The sequence below is a fragment of the Durio zibethinus genome, chromosome 4 (genome assembly GCF_047325235.1).
Source record: "Durio zibethinus cultivar Kanyao isolate XHJ-2024 chromosome 4, ASM4732523v1, whole genome shotgun sequence".
In the NCBI taxonomy this organism is placed as follows: Eukaryota; Viridiplantae; Streptophyta; class Magnoliopsida; order Malvales; family Malvaceae; genus Durio; species Durio zibethinus.
In genome coordinates this window covers 33,811,269-33,837,383 of record NC_143165.1, presented here as the reverse complement: position 1 = coordinate 33,837,383, position 26,115 = coordinate 33,811,269, and the positions used below count along the sequence as shown (strand labels likewise).

At 30.4% G+C, this 26,115-nt stretch overlaps 3 protein-coding genes across 5 annotated transcripts; 2 read left to right on the top strand and 1 right to left on the bottom strand.

Moving 5' to 3' along the window:
* The first annotated feature begins 13,818 nt into the window (after positions 1-13,818).
* On the top strand, positions 13,819-15,631 carry LOC111287746 (F-box protein At1g67340-like). The gene is made up of 3 exons (XM_022878426.2): positions 13,819-14,183; positions 14,287-14,449; positions 14,588-15,631. Exons 1-3 carry the CDS (start codon positions 13,942-13,944, stop codon positions 15,341-15,343), a joined length of 1,161 nt encoding a protein of 386 aa, XP_022734161.1. The 5' UTR covers positions 13,819-13,941; the 3' UTR covers positions 15,344-15,631.
* Positions 15,632-18,573: 2,942 nt separating this feature from the next.
* SRD2 (snRNA activating complex family protein) lies at positions 18,574-24,172 on the top strand. Of its 2 annotated transcripts, none has more exons than XM_089759991.1 (12): positions 18,574-19,001; positions 20,216-20,394; positions 20,579-20,631; positions 20,753-20,819; positions 20,919-20,980; positions 21,277-21,460; positions 21,808-21,896; positions 21,983-22,073; positions 22,659-22,754; positions 23,089-23,214; positions 23,309-23,569; positions 23,809-24,172. In XM_089759991.1, the coding sequence occupies exons 2-12, from the start codon at positions 20,257-20,259 to the stop codon at positions 24,088-24,090; spliced, it is 1,449 nt and encodes a 482-aa protein (XP_089616117.1). In that variant the 5' UTR covers positions 18,574-19,001; positions 20,216-20,256; the 3' UTR covers positions 24,091-24,172. The 2 variants fall into 2 exon arrangements, with proteins under 2 accessions (XP_089616117.1, XP_022733384.2); XM_022877649.2 differs by having other exon boundaries at positions 18,614-19,001; positions 21,274-21,460.
* A 360-nt stretch (positions 24,173-24,532) lies between these two features.
* On the bottom strand, positions 24,533-25,643 carry LOC111287254 (REF/SRPP-like protein At1g67360). 2 transcript variants are annotated; one of them, XM_022877656.2, is made up of 3 exons: positions 25,508-25,643; positions 25,172-25,402; positions 24,533-25,095 (listed from the first exon to the last, which is right to left on the bottom strand). In XM_022877656.2, exons 1-3 carry the CDS (start codon positions 25,514-25,516, stop codon positions 24,718-24,720), a joined length of 618 nt encoding a protein of 205 aa, XP_022733391.2. In that variant the 5' UTR covers positions 25,517-25,643; the 3' UTR covers positions 24,533-24,717. The 2 variants fall into 2 exon arrangements, with proteins under 2 accessions (XP_022733391.2, XP_022733390.2); XM_022877655.2 differs by having other exon boundaries at positions 25,172-25,405; positions 25,508-25,642.
* Between the last annotated feature and the right edge of the window lie 472 nt (positions 25,644-26,115).

Genomic DNA, 26,115 nt, shown 5'->3' with positions numbered 1-26,115 from the left:
AATAAGTTAAATTTTTATTTATCCAAAATCAGTAGGAATCTACTATAATATAACTATTCTAAAACTTAACAAACAAAAGAAGACAATTCATAAACAGTTTATTCTAAAAAATCTACATTTAGATTTCAATCTTTATTAAGTTTTTTATTTACCATATCTCTTACAATATGTTTCAATCCATGCAGCCTATATCTTACAATTTTCTTAACTTTGTCCACTATTTATGCTATTGTCATTTCCCCTTACTTGAATATCCTGGGGTTTTTTTCCCTTCATATGAAATATACATTTGCATTTAAGGCAATTCTCAATAAAATTAAGATCAAGGCTTTCCCTTTTAATCTGTTCTCTTTTCAGCTCAGTTCTGTGTACTAATTTTTTACTATTCTATCAAGCTTGCATAGTTGAAAAATCTTTTGCCAAACTTCTTTTGTATAGACACACTTAAAGTAAATATGGTCTCTTGTTTCATTTTCATTATAGCATAAGTTGCATCTACTATCAATTTTCATTCCCCATTATCTTAACCTATCCTTCATTGAAAGCCTATTCAAAATCACCATCCAGGTAATTAGCAAATGTTTTTGGATGTGATAATTAAACCATATTAGTTTCTCCCACCCTATTTTTTATTGTTGTGATCTGATCTTTTTTCATACAATGACAGTGTCATAACATCTCTTTGGAAATGGCCATACCTCTAGTCCATTTTCTTTTTTGGTAAAGTTTTGTACAATCTACCTTATTTGAAGTAATTTTCTCCAATTCCAACTATTAGTTTGCTTGGCTGTTACTTACCATATGTTCTTCCCTTTCAATTCGTAAGCTTTAATCCAAGTGATCCATAAAGAACCAACTTTTGCAATTATCTACCAAATATTCTGCAAGACATAAGCTAGATTCTAGGTCAAGATATTTTTAACTCTGAGCCCTCCCTCAGACTTAAGATAGTATATTACCTGTTAACATACTCAAGCTCCTTTTGCTAATATTTTTTTTTCTTTTCAAAAGAATCAAGAACATAACTTATTTATTCTCTTCAGCACATGTAAATGACTACACCAATAGTTCTGCACATTAAAAAACACCGACTGCACTAGTTGTAACTTGCCAATGTATGATAAGTGTCTTGTAGTCGAACTATGAATCTTTGTCGTTATCTTGTCAACTAAGGGTATACAATCTTTCCCTGTGAGCTTTTTAGTTACCAATAGGACACCAAGGTACCTAACTGGTAATGTACTAATCTTAAACCCAGAAGCTTGCTGGATTTTAGCAAGTTCTTCCCTGCTAACCCCTAGCTGATAAAGCTCACTTTTCTCACAATTCAACTGTGGACCAAACATAGTATAAAATGCCTCTAACACCACATTTATCCCTGTTACTGAGTCTAATGTTCCCTTTGCGAAAATCAAAAAGTCATCGGTAAAGCAAATGTGAGTTAATTTAATTTTTTTGCATTTAAGATAATAAAAAACACCAGCTATGGCAATAGCATCCAATAATCTAGAAAGAACATTAATAGCTAGATCAAACAAGTAAGGGGAAGTAGATCTCCCTACCGTAATCCCCTTGCTTCTTTAAAATAGCTTACTAGTCCACCATTAAATGATATAGAGAGGAAAGAAGTAGTAATGTAACTTCTTATCCATCGTATAAACTGCTTTGGTAACTTTATTACGTGCAAGATTAAGAGTATGAAGCTTCAATCTACTGAATTAAAAGCCTTCTGAAGATTAATCTTGATTACATATCTTTGAGATAAAATGGATCTGCTATATCCTCAAACCATTTTTTGAGCTAGCAATACATTATTCGTGATGCTTCTACCTTTTATAAATGCACTTTGATTACGACTTATCATCTCAGGCAATTTTTTCTTTAACCAATTAGCTAAAACCCTAGTGATACATTTGTACATTATGGTAAATTATAAAATTAAATAGATATCAAAATAAAAAAATAATAAAATAAAGAACAAAATAAAAATAGTGGACTCGATTCGATTTTAGAATAGAGGTCCGACTTAAAGATTTGGACAAATTTGATGTCTACACAATGTGTATGTTATATGAAAAGAAGCTACCAAAAAACTTATGGGCAAAAACTGTAAACACAGTAGTTTTTCCACTAAATAGACTACCAACCAAATTTCTGCAGAAAAGAACTCCATTTTGAAACATGGTTTGGTTATAAACTAGACTTGCAGTATCTAAGAACCTTTGGTTTCCTATGTTTTTCTTATGTGCCATAGGTAAAAAGAGACAAACTAGATAAAAAGGCAAAACTAGGAGTTTTTATTAGACATAACAACTCATTTAATGCTTATAGAATTTTCCAACCATAAAATGAACAAATTTTTATGAGCAAAGATGTCAAGTTCATAGAGGATAGACAATGGAATTGGAAAGAGTCAGAAAAAGAGCAGCACTTAAAGTTTTAGCAAAATCCTGAGAATGACATAGATAAAACACTAGTCAAAGGTAAAAGGCCATTATCTAATATTTATAAAGGGTGCAACATTACTATTTTTGAGCCTACAGAGTTTAGAAAGGCAAAAAAGGATAAACAAGTGGATTGAAGCAATGAAGGAAGAGTTTAGAATGATTGAAAAGAATGACACTTGAGAGCTAGTGGATAGACCTCAACACAAAAAGCTTATAAGAGTCAAGTGGGTTTATAGAACCAAACTTAAGGCAAATGGTTCTGTAAACAAATATAAAGTCAGATTAGTTGTGAGAGGGTATGTTCAAGTTTTTGCAGTAGATTTTTCTAAAACTTTTGCTCCAATCACATGACTTGATACAATTAGAATGCTAATTGCCTTAGTAACACAGAAAGGATGGAAGGTTTACTAGTTGGATGTAAAATCTATATTTTTAAATGGTTATTTGCAATAGGAGATCTTTATGGAGCAACCAAAAGGTTTCCAAGTCAAGGGATAAGAAAAAAAGGTCTACTTGTTAAAGAAAGCCTTGTATGAAATTAAACAGGCTCCCAAAGCCTGATACAGTAGGATTGATGAACACCTACTAAGTCTTAGTTTTATTAAAAGCCTAAGTGAAGCTATGTTGTATGTAAAAGAAACTGATGCTAATCTGATCATAGTTTTTATTTATATTGATGACACACTTATGACAGAAAGTGATGATGAGCTAATAAAAATGTTTAAAGCCAAAATGCTCAAAGTATTTGAGATAACAGACCTTGGTTTGATGTCTTATTTTATGGGAATAAAGGTGAAGCAAAATCAGGATGGAGTTTTCATATGCCAAAAGAAATATACATGGGAAATACTTAAGAAATTTCATAAAGAAGACTGTAAATGCACAAATACCCCCAATGAATTAGAAGAGAAATTTAACATGGATGATGGATCAAATAAAATTGATGAAGGTCAATACGAAAGTTTGATTGGTTGGTTGATGTATCTTACTACCACTAAACCAAACATTATGTTTGTAGTGAACCTGTTCTCACAATTCGTGCATTATGCTAGAGAGATGCACTTTCAAGCTGCTAAAAGGATTGTCAGATATATCAAGAGCACAATCAATTATGATATCAAATATTTTTACTGTCATGATTTTAAACTCCATGGTTATTCTGATAATGATTAGGTAGGTTTAGTTAATGACATGAGAAGCACAATATATTTTTATTTCACCTTTGGATCAATAATATTCTCATGGTGCTCAAAGAAACAAAAAGTGATAGCTCAAAGCATAGCTAAGGCTAAGTCTAATGTAGCCATTGCACCTATGAATCAAGCACTTTGGCTCAATAAGATACTTGTAAACTTACACATAGAAAAAAAGAAGCTAACACATATTCATATAGACAACCAAGCTACAATTTCAATCTCAAATAATCTTGTTGTTCATGGCAAAACTAAACACTTTAAGATTAAGTTATATTTTTTAAGAGAAATGCAGAAAAAAGGTGAAGTCAGTTTGCTTTATTATGGAATTGATGATCAAATTACAGATGTGTTAACCAAAGTCCTACCCAAAGCTAGATTTGAAGCTTTAAGAAGCAACCTTGGCCTTTTGCAGTGATTGAGGCAAGGATGAGTGTTATAAGAATGCCTCATCAGCTGCATTATGCAGACATAGGCTACCAATGTGCGAGAAAAAATGAGATGTGCGTAGAAAGTGGTTAAACTAAATATGTCATGTCTGACCAAAATTTTAGTAAATTAGTTATGTATTAGTGATTTATGGAAGTCAATTGTGTGTTAGTGATTTTTTATTATGGCTTGCAAATAAGAAGATCATGTATTGTATCTAGCAATCATTCTAGTTTTCGGTTAAAATCCTTTTGTATTTAAGAAAGTTGCATTGAATGAAGAAGATGAACAACATTTCAGCTTCATATTCTCGTTATTCCTTCTTACGAATTTGTTTTTTTCTTTGTCTCTCTGAAACCAATAGTATATTAAGAAGTGAACTTTTTAGAAGTTTGGTTTAAGTTAGATTGATCTATGCTTTCAATTCCCAATGTAAGGAATGGGGAATAAGATTCATACACTCTCTTTTTTCTTTCTTTTTTTTTTCCCTTAATGCTTTAGAATTCAGGAATGAGATTGATATAATTCTACGTTAACCAGTCCCCAAAGGACTTGTTACCAAACTAATAATCTTTAGTTCTAAAATATCTGTTGCTTTCATTTATTTTAACCTTTATTCTTTGACCTATTTTTTTCATCTTTAATTGACTTGTTTTTTGTGGATTCATGGTGCACATGCAGCACAACCACTTCACCAAACTACTGCCATTAATTTCCACCAAATTAAACATTACCGATCGAAAATGCAGAACTGATGAAAAAGTAACAAATGGCAAAACTTGTTTGGTTGATAGATCTGATCAGCTTCTTGTGAATGGATAAATTAAGTCCCACATCTCTATCTTGGGTTTTAATCATTGCTAAAAAGGATTTTGCTATATATGTTTTAAAAAAGGTAGTTCACTTCACATTTAATATATTTGATACAACAATGTGACTTTAAATTTTTTTATTTGCATCCACATTTCTTGAATTTCAGACTCTAATTCTAATTACTAAATTTATATGATGATTATAATCAACCTCACCCTTTACTTTTTTTCGTTGAAATTATGATTAAATTAAAAATCTTCTGAGAAGATATTATTGGTGCTATATTCTACTACATGTCCACTATGAATTGATTGGATCACGTCAATGAATTTAATTGTTTCATGTGAGGGTGCCAAGTGATAACTTAGTATGATATTCTGACTTTTATATTTACATAAGAATCTTGAATCGAATTCTAATTTCATCAAAAAATTTTATAAGTAGAAATTTATGAGAGTGAATAAAATTGTTTTGTTGGCAAAAAAAAAAAAAAAAACACAAAATTTTCTTCCACTATATATATTCTGACTATTATAGCTTGTCTACTATATGTTACAAATACAAAGTAGTTAAATTAATATATGAGATATTTGATTTAATAATAACTTGCACAATTATATCAAAAAATTATCATCAAGTGTATAAATTTTAAAAAAATTAATATATTTTGATATAATTTTTATATAGATATTTTTAGTAAAAATTTTAATAAATTTTTTTATTGAATAAGTACTTATCAAATTTAAATTATAAATAATATTTTAAACAATTTTTTATATATTATTGATTTTTATATTAAATTTTATTTATATATTGATTTGAAATTTTTTATTAAAAATTTTTATTGAACCGTTTTAAAAAAAAAATTTACAAACTTTATTTAAAAAATTTCATTTAAATTTATCCCATAAACACATTGATATTATGAGGCAAACACAATTATACGAGACTTAAACTCGTTTATTAACTTGTGTTAAACAGAATGTACTTAAAATTATAAAGGTTTTATATTTTGGATGGCAGATAAGAAGATAAAATTCAATCTCAAAATATCATGATGATAAGATGTAATCACTAAAGATAGATATAGAAAGGGAAATGTGCCCACGGTGTGTTGGAATTTGCAAAGTAAGATCGATAAGCTAACAAAAGTTGGAAATTTCACTCTCATCACTATTATGGACGTCAAGGTGGTTAGATCCAACGGCGATCACCTCATGTTTTGAGTCTGCTCATACTAAGTCTCACGTGGCATATGAATAGTTGTGGCAGCGCACAAGAGAGGAGGGAAGACGAGTGAGCCACATGTGGGGTGGAGAAAAGAGGCGTGCACCACTGGGATGGAACAATTCAGATGTCTCTAAACGTCCCAACAAAAAATGGGTCCTCTCCCCTTTTAACAGATTCTGTCCAAATTTAGCAAAAATAGAAAATAAGGTTGTCATGCCCCTTACCTTACCCTTTTGCCTATGCTTCTCTTGCACTTGGAGTTTAGTTGGAGCCCACCTTATTCACCAGCAGCCATCTCTCTCAACAACATTGTTTTCTTTGTCTATATTTTTTCCAGTACAATACAGTCAAAGTTTCATTTTTTCTTCTTCTTCTTCTCATTTTCACTATTCTAAATTCACATGCAGAATATATTCTATGGCCCAATGGCACAATCCAATACGCAAATTTAGGATTTATAAAAATCTAATTAGAGGTGTGCGACAAAGTCCGACATATAAAAGCTTTAGGTATAAATTAGATAAAACGCATTAAAAATAAATGCATAAATTAATGAATTAAAATTCGAGCTCAATTTATTTGTAATTAAGCTATCCTATTATATATATTAAAAAAATTTTAATGCAAGGGTTAGTTTGTCTACATACTAATTATTGTTTAATGTGCATTTTAATCTATGCTCTATAAATAGCTATCTTATTATCCATTGATTTAAGCATTGAAAAGATGGTTCGAAAGGTCAAGTTGAAGATACTTTGATATAGAAGTGGTTTTGAATTAATGCCGTCCAATTAACAAAATTAAAGCATCCATGCACGCGGCATGAAAGAGCGAAACTGAATTTTTAACCAATCAGGCAATCACCACCTTAATCCCTACTAGCTTTTGAGTTATATATATGGCCGTCGATAGCGTGCAAAGGTCAATGAGACCCCCCCCCCTCTTCCTTTTTCCCTTCTTCTAAGTTACAACTCCATTTAAAGTTTTTAATTGAACTCGAAGCCAAAAGCCATCCAAGTGACGTTGTGGATTCTCATTTAGTTTTGCCTTTTTGCATCCCCACCTACTCGCTTAAACTGAACAATTATTGGTAGAAAGAGGTTTAGTTTTAATGTCAAAAAATCATATTTAAATATTAACGTCAGTTTTGTTTAATTATATTCTTATTTTTATATTAATGATTTTTTATTCATGATATATTAAAAATTACTTGATTCCGATCAAATTTTTATTGATATATACTTATAATTTTATGTTATTATATCTCTTTATCTCTATTGAGGAGAAGTTATCAAAGTGTGATCAACCTTTGCTTCCAAATAAAAATTAATAAATTATAAAACTATTTTCATTAAATCATAAGATCGATTAGTGGTGTTTATAAAAATTATAATTACAATAACAAATTCTTAACTGCTTATTCATTACAATAGAAATTTTCAATTGCAATTTGACATTATCTTTTAAACATATATAATATTTCCATAATTCCATGCAATCGAAAATGAGGTTGAATTTGAATATTAAAAAGCAGTGGGAATTTTAATGGATAATTATCGTGAAATGATAAGAGCCGTGACAAAAAGAAAAATCCCATGGAACAGATGAAAGGTAGTACAAATCTTCTTTTATATCTAATAAAATCTCGAAAGTATTGAAGACAAAAACGGGAACTTAACTTTAGTACGCCTTTGACCAGGATAAGAAATATAGTATTTTTTTTTTAATAAAGGAGATTTTAATACGATGATATAATAAAATAATTATATAACTATTGTACTTAAAATTAAAATATTTATTAAACATTAATTTTTAAAATAATTATGTAATTAATTAAATTAAACATTGTCCTAAAAGTTAAACTACAAATAACGATAACCCACTTGTCCGTCACGTAAATGATCCCAGATAGTCAACCTTTAAAGCACTAATGTTTATCACTAATTCAACAGCTAAACTGTATTATTAAGTGTCAAATCAAAATTTACTTGTCTGCGCCGGCCCTAATTTTTTTTTTTTTTTTAAGTTTTAATGTATCCATAATTCTTCGTGCTAATACTTATTTTGAATCAAAAGCTATTACACATAAAATTCTTCAAATTTATAATTTTAAATCATTGATTCTAATGATTTGTCAACCCATTCAAAAATCAATCAACCCGCTAACTCTAATTTAATGATTTGATAATCTATCAAATTTAATTAATTGAAATAAAATAATATACAAAATTAGACAAAAGGCAACGCTTATTCAACTCTTTTGTGTGCGGGCAATTATTTAATGCTAATATGTCAAATTTGGACAATTGAATTGATATTATTTTTACAATAAATTTTGTTATCATGATTCAAAAGTAAATCTGATAATTTAAAATATAATATTATGATATGATATAAATATAATATAAAAATAAGATAAAAAGATTAATATAATTTAAAATTATAACAATAATTATATATAAATTTTTAAAAAATAAAAAAATTATATTTTAATTTTAATATTAACATAAATTATGACACATAATTTTTATGTAAAATATTATGTAAATATATAAATTTTAATATTTTACACGATATAAATATACGAATCGTCATATTTATTTAATAATAATATTTATATTTTTTTATTTTAAAAAATTAATTTTCTATTAATTGAACAAAAAAGATACAATTGAATCCAAATGTTTAAATATAATAAATGTACTTACTTTAAAATGATTTTGTAACGAAATTTAATAAACAATACTTAAGAAAAATTAAAAATTATTATTTTTTCCTAAATATAATTTTAATAAGTGCTACTGAACATCAATTAATATTTCACTTTCAAAGTTAAGTCTTAATTAATTGGTGTTTAGTTAGTATTGGATGCAACTGATTCATAAGTTAAAGAAATTAGAATAGCATGCACTGTGGTTCACCAAAAGTTTTATCTGGCTTTCTTCAAGCATTATTCCTTTCATCTCAATTTGTTTGTTTTATATTAATTATTTCAGAGTTAAAAAATTAATTTTAATATATTTAATATTAAAATAATTCTTTTTATAAAATTAAAAATCAAAAAAATAAAATATAAATTTGAAATATCTTTAAAAATTAATTAAAAAAAAGAGAAAAAAATATTATTTATTTGGTTTTGATAAAAAATTTCACATCATTTAGGACAGATTCTTATTTATTAGTAAGAAAATCCAAATTTGAGAGAAAAAATCCGTTGATGGAATCGGAGAAAAGTGAGGAGCACAGCGGCGTTACCACTTCTACAAGTAAGCACTCAAAATTTGACACCCAAGAATTACGAACCAAATCGGCTACGGCGATTGCGGGGTTGAATATGTTATTTGGAAAAAACCAAAAGCAAAAGAAAAAGGGACCCACTCTTCATTTGCAATCCTAAAATGTTTTTTTTTTTTTTCCACTTCGAGAAGGGGCCGTAAGGAGACAGGTGGGTCCCTGATGGAATGACACGACTGGTCCACATCACTCCTTGAGATCCACGTCATTCCTCAACTTTGTCGTCCTTTCCACTCACTCACTTCACTTTGCCTTTCACATTAAACTATGGAGCTTTGATATTCTTACGGGGCCAACCCACCAAAATTCATGACTCCCAGTAATTTTTTTTTTCTTAGTGCTCATGGATAATTATCATTTTCGGTATTTCTTTTATATATAAATTTTAAATTATAGCATTTTCTAATTAAATAAATAAATAATTTTAAATCTTAAATATATTAAAAAAAATTTAATTCTTTTACATAGATTATTAGGGGACATTCAATGGTTGAAGCTCACAGTTAGGTAACCCAAGCCTCGTCCCCGTAGAAAATCTGTGGATTTGAATCTATTTTTTTCACTTGTTTCCAATAAAATTTGATTGCTAGTAGAATATGAGGTAATATTACACTGAAGCACGTCACTGTTTGACGTGACGGGATTTGATAATTTTACGGCGATGTGACAGCAAGGCCGACGTTTTCAACGTTCCTTAATCGCCCACCATCTATCTCTAAGATTTGGGATCTTTCTTTTCTGTTCAACAATAAATAAAAACTTTAGTTTGAGTTTAGTGGATTTTGAGACAAAATAATTATTTAGTCAAGATAATATAAAATTTTTAATTCAAAAGGCAGCGAAATATTTGACTTTTCTAATTATTACTACCTTACGTCATTATCAGATTAGTTTCCCAATTAATTAATTAAAAGTAATATGTTACAAAGCCATTCATATGATAAACCTCATCAATTTCTTTAATAAATTTGATTGGATCGACAAAAATAGAATATTTTATTAATAAAAATTTATTTAATAAATAATTTTTTAATTTAAATAAATTTTTATTAACGTCCAAAATATGTTTCAATCTTGAAAGGGCAACCTCTCTTATTCATAAAATTTAAACCTACTACTATCAGTTTGCCTTTATTCGGGGGAATGCTTACAAATACAGTTGTTACTTGTTTAGCATTTTATGGTGGAGTGGGATCTTATATTCGAGATTAGGTTTTAGGGTTCGGTTTCAATTATTTTCATATAATAAATTTTGGGACCAAACCAACTGTCCTTTTTAACTTACATTTCGCCATTTAATATGCTAAACTTTTTTTCCCCACTTAAATGACTTAAATTTCTTAAAGTCAACAATTTTGAGATGTAACATAATAATATTAGAGAATTGGTTAATTTCAATTGAAAAAATTTACTAAAAACAATAAAAGAAACTCACTTAAAAATTTAGACATGTAAGAAACATAATAAATTAGAAATTAAGTTGTTTTTTTTTTTTTTTCATTACACTAAAGAAAAAATAAATGAGATTGATTAAATGCAGCAATTATTATATAAAAAAGACAATTAAAAAAAATTCTTCATAAGAACGATGGATATCAAAATGTGAATAAAAATATTTATGACAAAAATTATGTACCATACGAAGAGAAAATAGCTATAAGAAAATCTGAATTAAAGTGTATTGGAAATTAATAAAACCTACAAAAATTCTTGAAGTTTCTTGAAGTTGAAGTTATGACATAGATGGGATTCAATAAGAATGCTGCAATAATTTGCTGAGTAGGTTGGTCCATAAAGTAAAAGTGGTCCTGTCCAGAGGGAACAAACATTGTATTATGCATATATAGATGGAAAATAAAGCAAAACCTGTTTTTTTTCCATACCCAGCAGTGGAAAGAGTCTAAGATCCACAGTTGACTGGGAAACGGTAAAATGAGGTTTCAGTGGACCCCCCTTATAAAAGTGATTGATTATATATTCATGATAAATTAAAATATGTTATGTGGATATAATATGAAATATAAAAAAATTACCAAAGATGATTTAAAATTGTTGTTAAATTTATATAAATTTAATAAAATTAAAAAATATATTTTTTATATTTTTATATGAATATAAATTATAATATAAAATTTTTATGTAAAATATAATATAAATACATGACATAAATTATCAATATTTTATATAATATAAATATATAAATTATCAAATCTAATTATATATTTTTACTTAAGATCACCTTTCGCATTTCTCCTGTAATAACCTTTTTTTTTTTGCATATACTTTACTCTTTAACAATTAGGAGATTAAAGGATGAAAAATGCCTCTATATTATAATTTAAAATTTATTTAAGATTTTAATATTTTATTATAATTAATCAAAACTTTTTTATTTTGATTCAATTAAACTTAAAAAAAAAGAATTTAATTATGTGATAAAATTTAATTAATCAATTCATAAACTATAATCAATTGAACTATATTTTAGATAGAAAAAGCAAGAGAAAATAGAAAAGAAAAAAAGAACATTTTATTTTATTTATATATATATATATTAATTGAGTCATATGATAAATTTTTATTTATTTTATTGATGTTATATAAAATTTTATTTTAATAAAAAAATTAACAGCATTAACTTTTTGTTTTTAATAAATACTTAATTGAATGAAAATAAATATCAAAGAAATTAATTAATTGTAATAAAAAATTAAATTAAAAAAAATTAATTATATTTAAAAAAACTTTTTAATCTTTTAAACCAATTAGAATTATACAATAGTATTTTGTTCTTAAAAGTACAATTAATATTACATTATTGACCCAAAAATATTCATAGTGCTACTTATTATCATAGTTAATATTTATTATAAAATTTTATTTTTATTTAATTATTTAAAAAATTTTATATAAGCAAATTTGGACGTATAAGTATAAATTTTCTTTTTCATTTATAGTCAAATTTAAGTAACAAATGAAACCCAAATAATCGAATCAAACCAAACTTAAAACTTATTAATGCTCAGTTTAAACTTTACCCAAATTTCACTCAACTAGAACTATTGTCCATAGATCTATTGGCAGTATGGTGGGAGCCTCTTCCACCGTGCCCTAGCTAAACATACAAACATAGAGTGACTTGACTCCCGTCACATTATAGTAACCTAAGTTCCATAAATTTTTTTAGTACCACTTCCTGTATAATAAAGCAAAAAAAAAAAAAAAAAAAACACCAATTGAGATTTCCAACTCCAATCAATAAAATCTTGTTTATTTTTATGAGGCAATAGGCTATTTTTTTTCATAAAATTAAATTATATTTTAAATATTAATTATTACATGATAGACAGAATCTACAAAAATAATGGACACCAGTACCATTTTCATTTCCGTTCAATGTTGGTAATAAATAAAATTAAAAGAGAAGAACAATGGAATTTTAAAATTTTGAGATTTCATATTTAAATTTTATTGTGAGTGTCTTTAATTTTATTTAATATTAAATTTATATAATTTTGATTTATTTGTTTGATTTTTATTTTTTATATTTAAATTTATAAAAATGAATCAATTTATTAAAACTAACAATTTAATATTTTATTAATATATTTACTTAATTTTTATTATAATTAGTAGATTTATTTTTAAGTTCATATAAAAAATAAAATAATAAGTTATCTACAATTTAATTTTAATAAGATTTTAATTAATTAAAAGGGTAAAAATGAAAAATGAGAAAATAAATGGGCAAGTAAAACCAGGAAGTGTAACCGAGCCTTCTGTTCGTGCTGATTCATGTTTCATACGTTTGACCTCTTGATAGTCGTCGGACGAGTGCCCAGAATTCGCTAACCTGAGTTTGTTAACGAGAAGTCTATTTCCACACCCGCGAACAAAGAGCGTGGTTATCACATCCGAAACAAGAGCCCAAAACGGTCGGCGGTGTTCACGCGCCGGAGTCAAGTTGATTTTTTATAACCTTTAGCAAAACTGAATTACAGAAAATAACCGAAGTTAGTTGTGTTGCTTGCAACAAATTTAACCGCTTTCAAAACAAACCCACAAGCACTCTTCTGCCTGCACCCAACAGAAACACAGATAAAAAAGGATGAGAAGGTAAAAAAGTAAATGCATTTTTTTTACCTACGTTTCTCTTCTTGTTCATGTAAAAACAAAAAAGATTAAAACAGAAAGGATAAAAGAGTGATCGGAGTCAGAGGCTTTTTTTTTTTTTTTCTCATATTCTCAGTGTTAAACCCGACGACGAACGGAGGGATATGGGTCAACGGCGTTTGACCGTAGAAACGATTTCTAAGTAGGGTTAAGAATGTAATTTAGGGTTCCAAACTCTGTCCCAGGAGGTTCTTTTACTGTTTATAATATTCATTCGGTTCTGTCCTTGGTGTTGTTTTTGCTGTCTTTCCTTTTAAGGCCTTGTGTGCTTTCCCTCTTCTATATAAGGTCTCGGTTCTCTTTTTCATTTCCTCTCTCTATGAGTTAAAAAGATAGACTAACCAAGAGAGAGAAGGAAAGAAATGAGAACAAGACGAGGGCTTTGTTACCCTAAAGCCGATGTTTTTGTAGACAGGATAGTAGTGAAAAGGAGGGATTTCGCCGGCGATAACATGGGTTGCCGCAAACGGCAAAGATTCTCACCGGAGATTGCCGGAAAGAGTGATTTTTTCGATGCTTTACCCGATGATCTTATCATTTCTATACTGTGCAAACTGAGCTCTACCGCCCGTTGTCCTTCCGATTTAATCAACGTTTTGATTACGTACGTCGACGTTTCACTGGATTTTTTTGTTGCCTTGTTTTCGAGGGAAAAGTTTGGATTTTTTTTTTATTTTTCTTATGAATTTATTCATTTTGTGAAACAGATGCAAAAGACTAAATAGTTTGGCACTCAATTCTCTGGTATTATCCAAAGCCTCTCCAAAAATGTTTTCCATTAAAGCCAAAAGCTGGTCCGAGTCATCTCACGGGTTCTTGAAGACCTGCGCTGATGCCGGAAATGTTGAAGCTTGTTACACTCTTGGCATGGTGAGTTAGCTCGGAAAATATAATTTAATGTTTTTTTTTTCCTTTTTATCAAGTTTAGTGAACAACATAAACATTCTCTAACGATTTATGTTCCCCAAAAAAAAAAAAATCTCTTAACGATTGTATGATTTGCAACAGATTCGTTTTTACTGTTTACAAAATCGAGGGAGTGGAGCCTCTCTTATGGCTAAGGCGGCAATTAGCTCCCACGCGCCGGCGCTTTACTCCTTAGCTGTGATTCAGTTCAACGGCAGCGGCGGCTGTAAAAACGACAAGGACCTCAGAGCGGGTGTGGCTTTGTGCGCTCGAGCTGCTTTTCTTGGCCACGTCGATGCCCTGCGTGAGCTCGGTCACTGTCTGCAGGACGGGTACGGTGTCCGACAAAACATCGCCGAGGGCCGTCGACTTCTCGTCCAAGCCAACGCACGAGAACTAGCGGTGGTTTTATCATCACCAGCTGCTTCTAACATCTCTACGGGCTCTTGGCTCACATGGAGCCCACACCCAGTCCCGCACCCTAACCACGGTCATCCGACCGTGCCGGCATGCCCGTTGCTGAGTGATTTTGGATGCAATGTACCAGCGCCGGAGGCGCATCCGGCTAGCAGGTTCTTAGCGGAGTGGTTCGGCGCTCGGGGCGGGATACCCGGCCCGGGCTTGAGACTATGCTCGCACGTTGGTTGCGGTAGGCCGGAGACAAGAAAGCACGAGTTTCGCAGGTGTTCGGTTTGTGGAGCTGTGAATTACTGCTCACGCGCTTGCCAGGCGCTTGATTGGAAGCTTCGCCATAAAGCTGAGTGCGCGGCGGTGGAGCGGTGGCTCGATGAAGATGTGGATGGTGGAGAACCAAACGTGGCTGTTGATGGGAACGATGACGTAATCGCCGATAGTTAGAAACGGTTACGGCTATGTTAACGGCCCTTGGTAATTTATGTTTTAAGTCCATAGAAAATCAAAAAGCGGAAATGGAAAAAACGAGGTCATTTTTGTGGATTAAAACGGCAGAGTTTTACTACCCCTTTGATTGTATAGAGGAGTAAATCGAAGAAGTCAGGGGGCTTTTGGTTTTTTGTTTTTTTTTTTTCCTTGTTTCGTAAAAGACGTTTCCTTTTTGTACTATGGAGCAATGTTCGCCTTAATTTGGGTAAATCACAATCCCGCATCGGTAATTTTCTAGGGCTATATTTCCTATAATTTCTTCTTTTATCTTATAACGTTGGTTTGGTAACGGCATAAATTTGAAGGTTCCATTGCTTTAGATCCAATTGTCACCAACTTCCAGTTTTTAAATATAAAAGATTGTAAACAAAAAAATTTATAACTATTAAGATTTGAATTATAATTATTTAACTTTAATTTATAAATATATTAAATATTGTTTTTAAAATATGCCATATAAATTAAGTTAAATATAAAATCAAATTATCACATACTTTGTAACTTTCCAGTTGTCACATACTCTGAGAATGCTTAAATCAACTTTAAATCTTGTTGAAGAAAAGTTAGAAGCCCTAAAAAAGAAATAATAAAACAAAATTAGGTATGTCGATGGGATGAATAAACCAAACTACCATAAAATTTAGGTTTATGTGTAGGATACTGCCTTAACTTTGGGGTAAAGGCAATGAAATTCCTTGCCTTTTAATGTCAAAAGATGTGAAGAAATTCAAATTTCAAAAAAGAAAAAGGTCAGAGGAATTACTACATTTTTTCTAATGGCAGACAATGGGAAAGTATAACAATAGGTGATGAATTTACTTTCTCCAATGTATGGCATTTCATTTTTTTTTTTGTTCTCAATCTTCTTTTTCCTCCTTGACTTGGTGTGGTCAAAAAGGGTGCCCATACACACCAAGAGACTGGCCAGAAGAAATTCAATAAAATTGAGAAAAGAAGAAAAAAAAAAAAGGAATATGGAAGTAGTGGGAGATATGCATTTTTGCAAGTGGAGGATGCTGTGGTAATGTGGTTGGTTTCTCTACTTTAAAATTGTCCAAAACCGTTCCTCATATCAACCCCCGAAAAAACAAAATATATTGGCAAAAAAGTTAATCATGTGGTGGGGTTATTCTTTCTTTTATAGTCATTATTTTTTTTTCTTTATTTTTTCAAGATGAAGGAAAGGATTTTAACCGTCTTGTGATTTGAAATTAAAATTATTAAATGTTATATTTTAAAAATATTATATAAATCATTTAAATTATGTTTTTAATTTTTTACTATTAATTAAAAAAAAAAAAAAAAACTCTTTCAAATGTTCACAAATGGGTGGAGAGGAGGTGGTCCAAGCCCAACCCATTTGGAGGACATTGATTGGAGTTCCAGCTGTAGTAGGAAGCAAAATTGGTAGTGTTGCGGCAGAAAAAGGAAATCCAAAACAAACGTACTTTCCTGTTAAGGGGGAGTTTGACTTTGTTCTCAATCCAAGTACGAACCAATATGTACTAAAAATGAACAAGATAGAGAACTTGGGTTTATAATGTTTTGATTTTTGGGAGTACATTTTGGGTTAAATTAAGCAAAACAGCAAATATTAGATTATCACATCTGACCAACCAAATCAAGATCAGCAGAACCATGACCACGCACCCTTTGATGCATTCTCAATCCAAATGCCCTCATTTTCTCTGCTTAAGCTACCCTTAGCTTGTGGATGGATGCTCACATTTTCTTCGACCAAGGAATTTGGATGTTGGGTTTTGACTTGTATTAATGTTAGGAAACATGAATGCACTCTAATTTTTTCAGGAGACTGTTGTGGTTGTTGGATGATTCAGTACACCAAACTTTGTTTAAGATTAACTTTCACGAAAAACATGACAAATAAAGAATAAAAACCATGCTATAATTTTCTTAAATTTTGAGTTTAAATGCTTTTATGTGTTAGAAAATTACTATTTGTCTGCAGATTTCAATTTATCTTATATCACAATAATTTATTAATTTGATTAAAACGTCTCATTTTTTAATCAATCAAACATTATAAAAATATATTATATTTTATGTTAATTAGGTTTTTCTTTTGAAAGTTTCACTTACCATATCTTTTGCATGTGCATTATCACAAACAAAGTTATAAAAGTAAAGAAATAAAATATTTTTAACTACCGCTCATGCTCGTGAACTAAAAGTTTAATCTAATTATTTTATATAATTTTTTTATAAAGAGTAATATTAAATAACTTTGAGATTTAAATCTCAATATTTATATTTTATTTTTATTCTTAAACTCTAACATGTAAAAAAATAATTCTTATCCCTCTTTTGAAAAATGCATAAATTTTGTTTAATTAGTAAATTATTACATAAAGAATCCAAGTGACTGGTTATCTAATTCTTTAATTATGTATAAAGTAGTCCCTAATTTGCGGTCCTGAGTATGGTTTTGAAATATCAGGCCATGGATTGTTGTCAATCCATAAAGGGCGGAGCCACTGTGTTTGTGCACTGAGCTGCACTAAGCTAGACTAGTTGAGAGCTGGTACTTATATTGTGATCACAGTCGTATTTCTTATCACAAGGCCATAATGATATTTTTTTTTTACATAATTTATTATAAAATATAATTATTATAATAATAATTATAAAAAAATCTTGCTTTATAATTTTTAAAATAATTTATAACACTTTATATCTTTAATTTTTTTGAAAAAAATTATTCTTAATTTTTTTGAGATTATAATAAAAAATTCATATTGGATTTAATTACGAATATATGCTTGAGCCAAATTTATATTAATATTAAACCAACCAAGCATTAACAAAATAGAATACCTTAAATGTCAAATATTCATGTTTAATAATATTACAATAGTCATATAATGAATAAGGAATAACATCTTCAATAACACTACAATAATTATATATTAAATTTATTATATAATAAATAATATCTTTAATAATTATATAAAAAATAATAATAACTTAATAAGAATTGATCTAATAAAAAATTGATAACAATATAAATATTAAAATAACAAAAAAATCATTACTAAATTTTTAAATATAAAATTATAAATTAATAAATCATTAAGATTTTAACAAGAAAAACCATTAAAATGAAATCCTATATTTTCAAAAAATAATAAAGAATAAAATGAAACCCCCAGTCCACCCCCCTCTCCGCTCCCCTAAAACCCTCTGTTTGTACGACGCCCCGGCCCCCAATTCTCAAAAGTCAAATCCCTAATTTGCAATCAGAATCAAGGCCGCCTCACGCCTTCACCCAGTCTGCCAGTCGCGCCGCCCTCGTTGCCTCACCCATACCCTTCCGACCTCCAGTCCAGCCGCCCCCAACCCGCCTCTTCACCTGACACACGACCCACACACACTTACAGTCAGAGAGATACAGAGAGACCTCTGTACAGTGTTCCTCTTCTTCTTCTTGTCTCTCTCTCTCACAAAGACCCAAACCCATATATGACATATAACCCTAACTCAGTAAAGTAAATCGTAAAACCTCCCCTCTCGGCCTCGATTGACAGTTGCAGCTTGCAAAGCAAGTTCAAGTGCTCAACGAATCAACAGCAATTTCCGGCAATTTTTTTTAAAGGTAAATTTTTAACTTACTCTTACAGTCTTCTTACCATCAAATTACTTCTTCTTCAACATTTGATCTTGATTAAGATTGAAAATTTGGGTGAATTGAGTTAATTCAACTGAGCCTCTGCCCTCTAGAGTTTCTGCTGTCGTTTGTTTTTTATTTTGGTTATCAAGAGTTCTTACTTCTCAGTTCTCGGTTCTCACTTTCTAAGGTTAGATCATTGAGAGTAGTTGGGATTATGTCGACGGCGCCCAGACTTACTAAACGAATGAGTTTTGATAATGTTCAATTGAAACACATATAAGATAAAGAATAATTTATAATCTAAATAGTGTTATCTCATAGTTATAAATAAAAAAAATTGTTTGAAAAAAAAAATAAAAACAACAAAAAAATTTTGACAATAAAAGAATAACCATATATTTTTTTATTTGAATATTGCTTTTGATATAATCATTAAGAAGACTCTTCATTTAATGTTAAAAAAAAAAAGAGGAAACAAATCCTCTAAAAATAGGTTGGATTGTTAGTTACTCAATCACCCTTTCACTATGAAATGTAGGTTAAACTCAATTTGTAACTTTATTGAGATACAATAATTTAAAATATAATATAAAAATAAAATATAAAAATAATATGAATTAAAATTTTGTTAATAATTATATTTAAATTTAATAAAATTTAAAAAATATAAATTATAATACGTAATTTTTATATAAAATATTATATAAATATATAAATTTTAATATTTTATATTATTAGAATAGTCATGTTCATATAAGTGGGTCGCTGTTCGAATTCGGTCAATGTCTTTTTTGACTGACTAATCCCGCTTACCGAATTAAAATTTGATTAAATGCAAAATATGAACGGCCCTACTCCACCGCAATTAACTAAGCCCAGTTATAAATGTTTCTTCCGTACCTACAAATCTTGGTCCAATCAATAACTATTGAACTGTAGCCCAAATGACTATCCTAACTAGTACTACTATGCTTCATTTAGTCTGGGTGTCTTGGGCCTTCTTTGTCAACCTAATTTAACTCAAAAATAGGCGGTCCATGCCTCTTGCCTTCACTACTTGCTGTCGCTGATGGACACCAGCCGCGGTGTTTTCATTCAAAGATTGCGATTTCTTATTTTCTTTTTCATTTTTTGTTGAATTTACTTTTTTTTTTTTCTAATTTCTGTATTACTTTTCTTTTTATTTTGTTTTTGAGAAGGAATTTCCATTTTTGTTCTGAGGAAGCTTGAAGGAAGAAAAATGGAGACGAATAGGAACATGGTAGAAGAGGAAGCAAATTGCTCAATTCCAAATGGTGGCCCCATTTATATTCCGAATCTCATTAGTCATCTCACCAGCGTTCCTGAGTTTCAAAACTCACTTCTTCAACAACTCCATGTACTAAATTCTTTTACATTTAGATTATGAAACTTTTCCCCTTTAAAATCATGTCTTTTACAGTACTCTGCTATGGATTACCGTTAGGTTTTTTTTTTTTTTTTTCAGTTTCCTCTTTTAGTCTTCATTGTTACTTCTCTCTATGCACTTCTGTTTTTACGATAACTTTTTGGGCTGTTTATAGGAATTAGAGGTTGAATTGGATTCCTTTCAAATTGCTGAGTATGAGGATATTTGGTTAGTATTACTCCATTTTCATTTTAATTTTGTTTCTTCTCTCCTAAAACAATGTACTCACGGCATCTCTGTCTATCTTATGATCCTGATTCATTTTTACTATTAATTCTACTCTTTTCAGTGTTGATGACCTTAAAATTATTAAGGAGGAAGAGTTAGTAGAAATGGCTCTCAAGGAAGCGTTTAAGGTATGTGCTGATATTATAATAAAGGATAGTATCTAGTACTACAGCTAGTATTGCACTAGTTTAGTTTGTTTTCTGATTTATTTATGGGTTTCATTGCAGGAGGATGAGGATGAGCATGCTGCAAATGCTGCTCAAGTTTTAGAAAATGGCTCCAATTTGGGGTGAGCTATACGTGTATTTCTTGTCAATCATCTTTACGTTTTCAATTGATCTAAAATGCAGCTCATATTAAAAAATGCTTTTGTATTTCTTCGAATGTATTTTCATGATTTTGGGATTTCTATAATGATTTTCACTTCCTCCTTTATCCTTGAGTAACCACCTTTTACTTTTGTGTCTCTTAGCTTATGTTATTTCTTTACTTCTTAGCTATAGATAGGGATCCTCAATTTTTTCAGAGTGATATCAATCCATTTTCCAGCTTTAGTTTTACTCACTTGTACAATTTATGCAGCAGCAATCGTAGAAAATCTAGAAACAAACATGCAAATCTAGAGAGCTCCGTAGTCGAGAATGCTTCAACTTCTATTGAGTCCTTAAATGGGTGTCCTTCTAATACTAATTTGGATGGAGCTGCAATGGAAAGGAAAAATGGCTCAAAGAATCGAAAGAGAAGGAAAATGAATAATCACCTTGTTGAAGTATGGTACTGGTCATGTTGAATTTCTCTTACATTAAAGTATTATGATCTAATCATATTGACTATTATATTATTATTTTATTCTTATTTAATTATGTAGAAATTTGACGTTTTGAAATTTTAAATTGTTTGCTGTTCCTGCTAAATGTTTAGTTTTCTAGCTTGATGATTTGTATCTTTGTTGTGTGTAAAGTCTAAATGTGAATTGTTTTCTCATCAGTTGCTTTCTTGGCTAGTATATCGTTTTAATATTGTTTCTATTGAGTCCTAAAGGAACCCTATCAAACATATCTTATAATCTTTGTTTCCATTTCCTTCTTAACAAATTTCTTGCTGTTGCATTTCCAGAATACATACATCAAAAAGGTGGAGGAACTTGCAAAGATTAAACAAAAGCAGGATGAAGACAAAGCAACAGCAAGGCTACATTCTTTGAAGTTTGTGTTGAGATCTGTCTGTGATATTCTCTAACTGATAAACCCTTTCTGATCCCTGCTAACTGTTGTCCATAAATTTGGTTCAGTGCCATCAGCAAGATCAGTGATTGTGCCATTCCATCCTCCGATAAAATTGAAAGGATGAAATCCCTCCGGTCTATGAATTCCTCTGGAAAGGTTTGTCAAAAGGTTCCTTTGTGTATTTATTGCGGATGGTCTTTTCTAAATTTAACTTTGAAAATCTGAAGTTGAGCTCAAAGGTGCTTTAAGATTTTTCTTGTATTGACACCTTTTTGTTATGAAGCATTGGTTAATTCTGTGATTCTATTATGCCATTGACTTGTTTAATACTGTGATAAATCTAGAATGCTTCACAATATATGTTACTATATGACATTTACATCTAAGTACTAAACAGACTTGAGTTTTAAAAACACTTTCTCTAATAAGAGGAGTTTGTGGATGGCCTTATAAATGTAGTGTTGGAATTTATTACATTGATATTCTTATTTCACTTTGTTCTTTAAGAGAAGAAATTGAATTGATAATAAATTCAACTTGTGTTCCAATTCAAACCTTTGGATACCTGCCTCTATGGTTTGAATAAAATTTATTTGCTGTGATCATTTAAGATAACACAAGGATGGCAATCTTTAAGAGGTTCTGAGGCAAGTCAATTTTAGGACTGAAGCTTGGGTTTATTGTTTTCATTCTTCATGATACTTAAGTATTCTTTCATATTTTCCTTCTGATGAATGACAGGTGAAGTCAGTGGATGCTGAGGAGCACATACCAGTTTTACACCCTGAAGTTGTTCTTTGTGTTGAGGTCTACCATAACATACGAAAATGGTCAAAGGTGAGGTATTTTGCCTCTCATTTCTAAATCACATAGCTGTTTGTATCGGATTTTTATTTTTCTTTTCTTCTAATCCACTTATATTTGTTACTAATGAGTTACCAGATAATAAGCTTCTGCTTGGTTTATTTCTGAGAGTATTCAGTAGATGAAATCAATAAGGTTTTATTATATGCTTGAAAATACCTTAGCATATATAAGAACCATCAAAAATTAAGTTCTCTTAGTTTGTATAATGTTGCTAACACTCAACTTTTACAGTATTATTTCTTTAACCATTTAATCTTTTGCCCCTTTCATCTGCTGGTGTTAACATCTTCTTGAATTGTTGTAGATCCAAGAGTTCTTGGTCTTGGGCCATCAAACCTTGACTGAACTTAAGGACAAGATATATTGCCTGACAGACCAGGTGATGCAGAAGGCTGGCCAGCATGATCCTTCTGGATATTTCCTTATAGAAGTAAGAAACCCGATTCACTCAGGACATTGTCCCTGTGGAGAATTTTTTTTTTTTTGTTAATTATAGTATCTAATTGACGGTTATAATTCTGCAGGATATATTTTTCAATGATTTGAGAGATTCCTCTGCTATAGATTACAGTAAAACTATATTTGATTGGCTTAGAAACTCTAGGGATGATGCTCTTAAAAAATGGGAAAGCATTGTAACTGGTGAGTTGCAACAAAAGCAAAGAGCAATTTTAGGCAGTGTAGAAGCTTCAAGATTGCCCCACTTCAAAGCTGTTGACATGCACAAGACGCGGTTTTGTGACTTCAGGTTTCAACTCGGTGCTGGATATCTCTATTGTCATCAGGTACAGCTTTTTATTGTTCCCTACTTTCATTAACTTCTAAAGTAGATGTATTCATCTTATCAATTTGTTTTGTCTTGATATCTCTGCTATGTTGGTAGACTAGATGTCATTTTCCAAATCAATGATCAAAATTGGATTATCGGTTTAAGATATTGAATTTCTATCTGGTATTAAACGATGATTGTGCCCTTTGATGTGTGTTAGATCAACTTTTTGTTTGATGGAATCAATTGGTACAGGGTGACTGCAAGCACACAATCGTGATTAGGGACATGAGGTTGATTCATTCCGAGGATGTACAAAATCGAGCAGCTTATCCGATACTCATCTTTCAACTAAAACCCCGTGTTCAGAAATGCCATGTATGTAACATTACCAGAGCTACAAAAGTAACTGTCGATGACAAGTGGGCGAGGGAGAACCCTTGTTATTTCTGTGATTATTGCTATTCCCTTCTCCACTCCAACGATGAGTCTCCTCTATATGCCGAATTTTCTGTGTTTGATTATGTTCATGATTAGATGTCCAATTTTCATTGTAAGGATTCTATTAATCTACTGGTGGAATACCCAAAAATAAGTAAATTCATGTTTTTAATCCCTAGCCAAAGCCCCTGTATCTTTATTATATATGTATAAATTGTATAACCTGTCATTGGTCATTTCTGTTGTTTCTATTATAATTTTCTATAATATCAAAATTGCACTATCATATACTATTTTTTATTAAATGGTCATGGATTGTTAGATTCTGATTAACACATCCTCTTTTTGGGTAAATTCAAACAAATTTATTTTTCAACTTCTTGAACGAATTCAAACCAACCATCTTGGTACTAACTTGTACCATTTGGAATTGAGCAAACACAACCTAGGAGGGATTGTTACTTAAGACAGCAGTTTGATAAGATCTAAGAGTATGTGGAAAAGCATGTGGCTGGATGATATGATCAGGGACAAAAAATGACGTCATTTATAAGTAGACAAAGCACCAAAAAGGACAAAATTCACATTGATTCTCACCTTTCAAAGAAATAAAACCAAAGCCCAAATTTACAATGGCAAACTATCACACTATCCACATTACCCCACACCACAATAACACCCACCAACCACTTCTAGATTTCTCCAGACTAGAGACAACCATCCCTAATCTGAATCTGGCTCATCAACAGGTATCAAAGGCGGATAGTCAACCACAGAATTACCTTTCCCACTGTTGTCCTTAACTACGTGGTTGTACTTATCCGACAAATTTGTAGCTGTGGGAATAACTTTCTCGGCCACCGAGTGGAAAGCTGAATTATTATTCAATTTAACCCATAACTTGGTTGAGGTCGCCAGAACAAACTGCTTCAACTCAGCTGCGGCGTAGTGCAAAGCTCCTCGCGCTCCGTTGGTTCGAGCCTCACCAACTAATTTCTGAGCCTTTTGTGCTGCCTTGTGAACCAAATCTTGGGCTTGGCTAACCACTTGCTTAGCTGCTGCTGGTCCATGCTCATCAAATTTGTGTGAAGCCTCATCTACCTGCAGTTATTATAATCAATCCGGTCTTTAAATTCAGAAACTTTTGATCCAAACAGGGTGTTATAAAAACCGTTACCTTCTTATCAAGAAAGCCAAGAAGATGATCGGGAACGTCCTTAAATTTCTCGTAGACGGGAACCACGACGGTAGTAACGGCGCCCTCGACGGTCCCAACCGTGGATTTTAATGGCCCGGAGTTCTGTTTGGCGTACTCGTAAAGGTTCGACAGGCAAACCAGCGCGTGGATCGCAGCCACCCTCACGAAGGATAGGTGCTTTAGGTCTTGATTCTTGTTCTCAAACTCTACCTGCTAAAAGTGTAATAAAAGAAAAAGAAAGCCGTAACGTTTGCAAAGCACAGAAAAGGAGAAGACCAAGAAACAAGAACAAAGGGAAAAAATGGAAATTAATACCTTCTCCATGGTTGTGAGCCTTTTGATCTAAGATTATTGCTGGAGTTTTTTTTTTTTCAGTTTTCTGAAATGCGCGAGTGTGCTTTGGCAAAGGGACTTGCGCTTTATTTTATAGAAGGTTAATGTTAAGTAAAGTATAACGTCTTATCCTAATTTTAAAACCGCTTAAATTCGTTATTTGAATTATAAATTTATTAATTAATATAATATTAAAAATTATTTATATATTGTATATCAGTATTTAAAATTAATTATATTAAAAATAAATATTATATTAAATATTTCACAATAATTCTTTTATAAATAAAAATACAAAATTCAATTGATACAAAATTAGAGCTCGTGAGTTATAATGATAGATTTAATAATTTATATATTTGTATAATTTAAAATAATAAAAATATTTATATTAATATTATATTTTATATAAAATTTATGTACCATAATTAATATTGACATAAAAAATACAAAATACATATTTTTGTTTTAATTAAATTCATATATTTTTTGTTAAAATTTTATCTTATGTCACTTTTATATATTTTTACGTATAATTTTTATGTAATGTCATTATATTATATTTTGAAATGCTTTGTTTAATTGCGAGC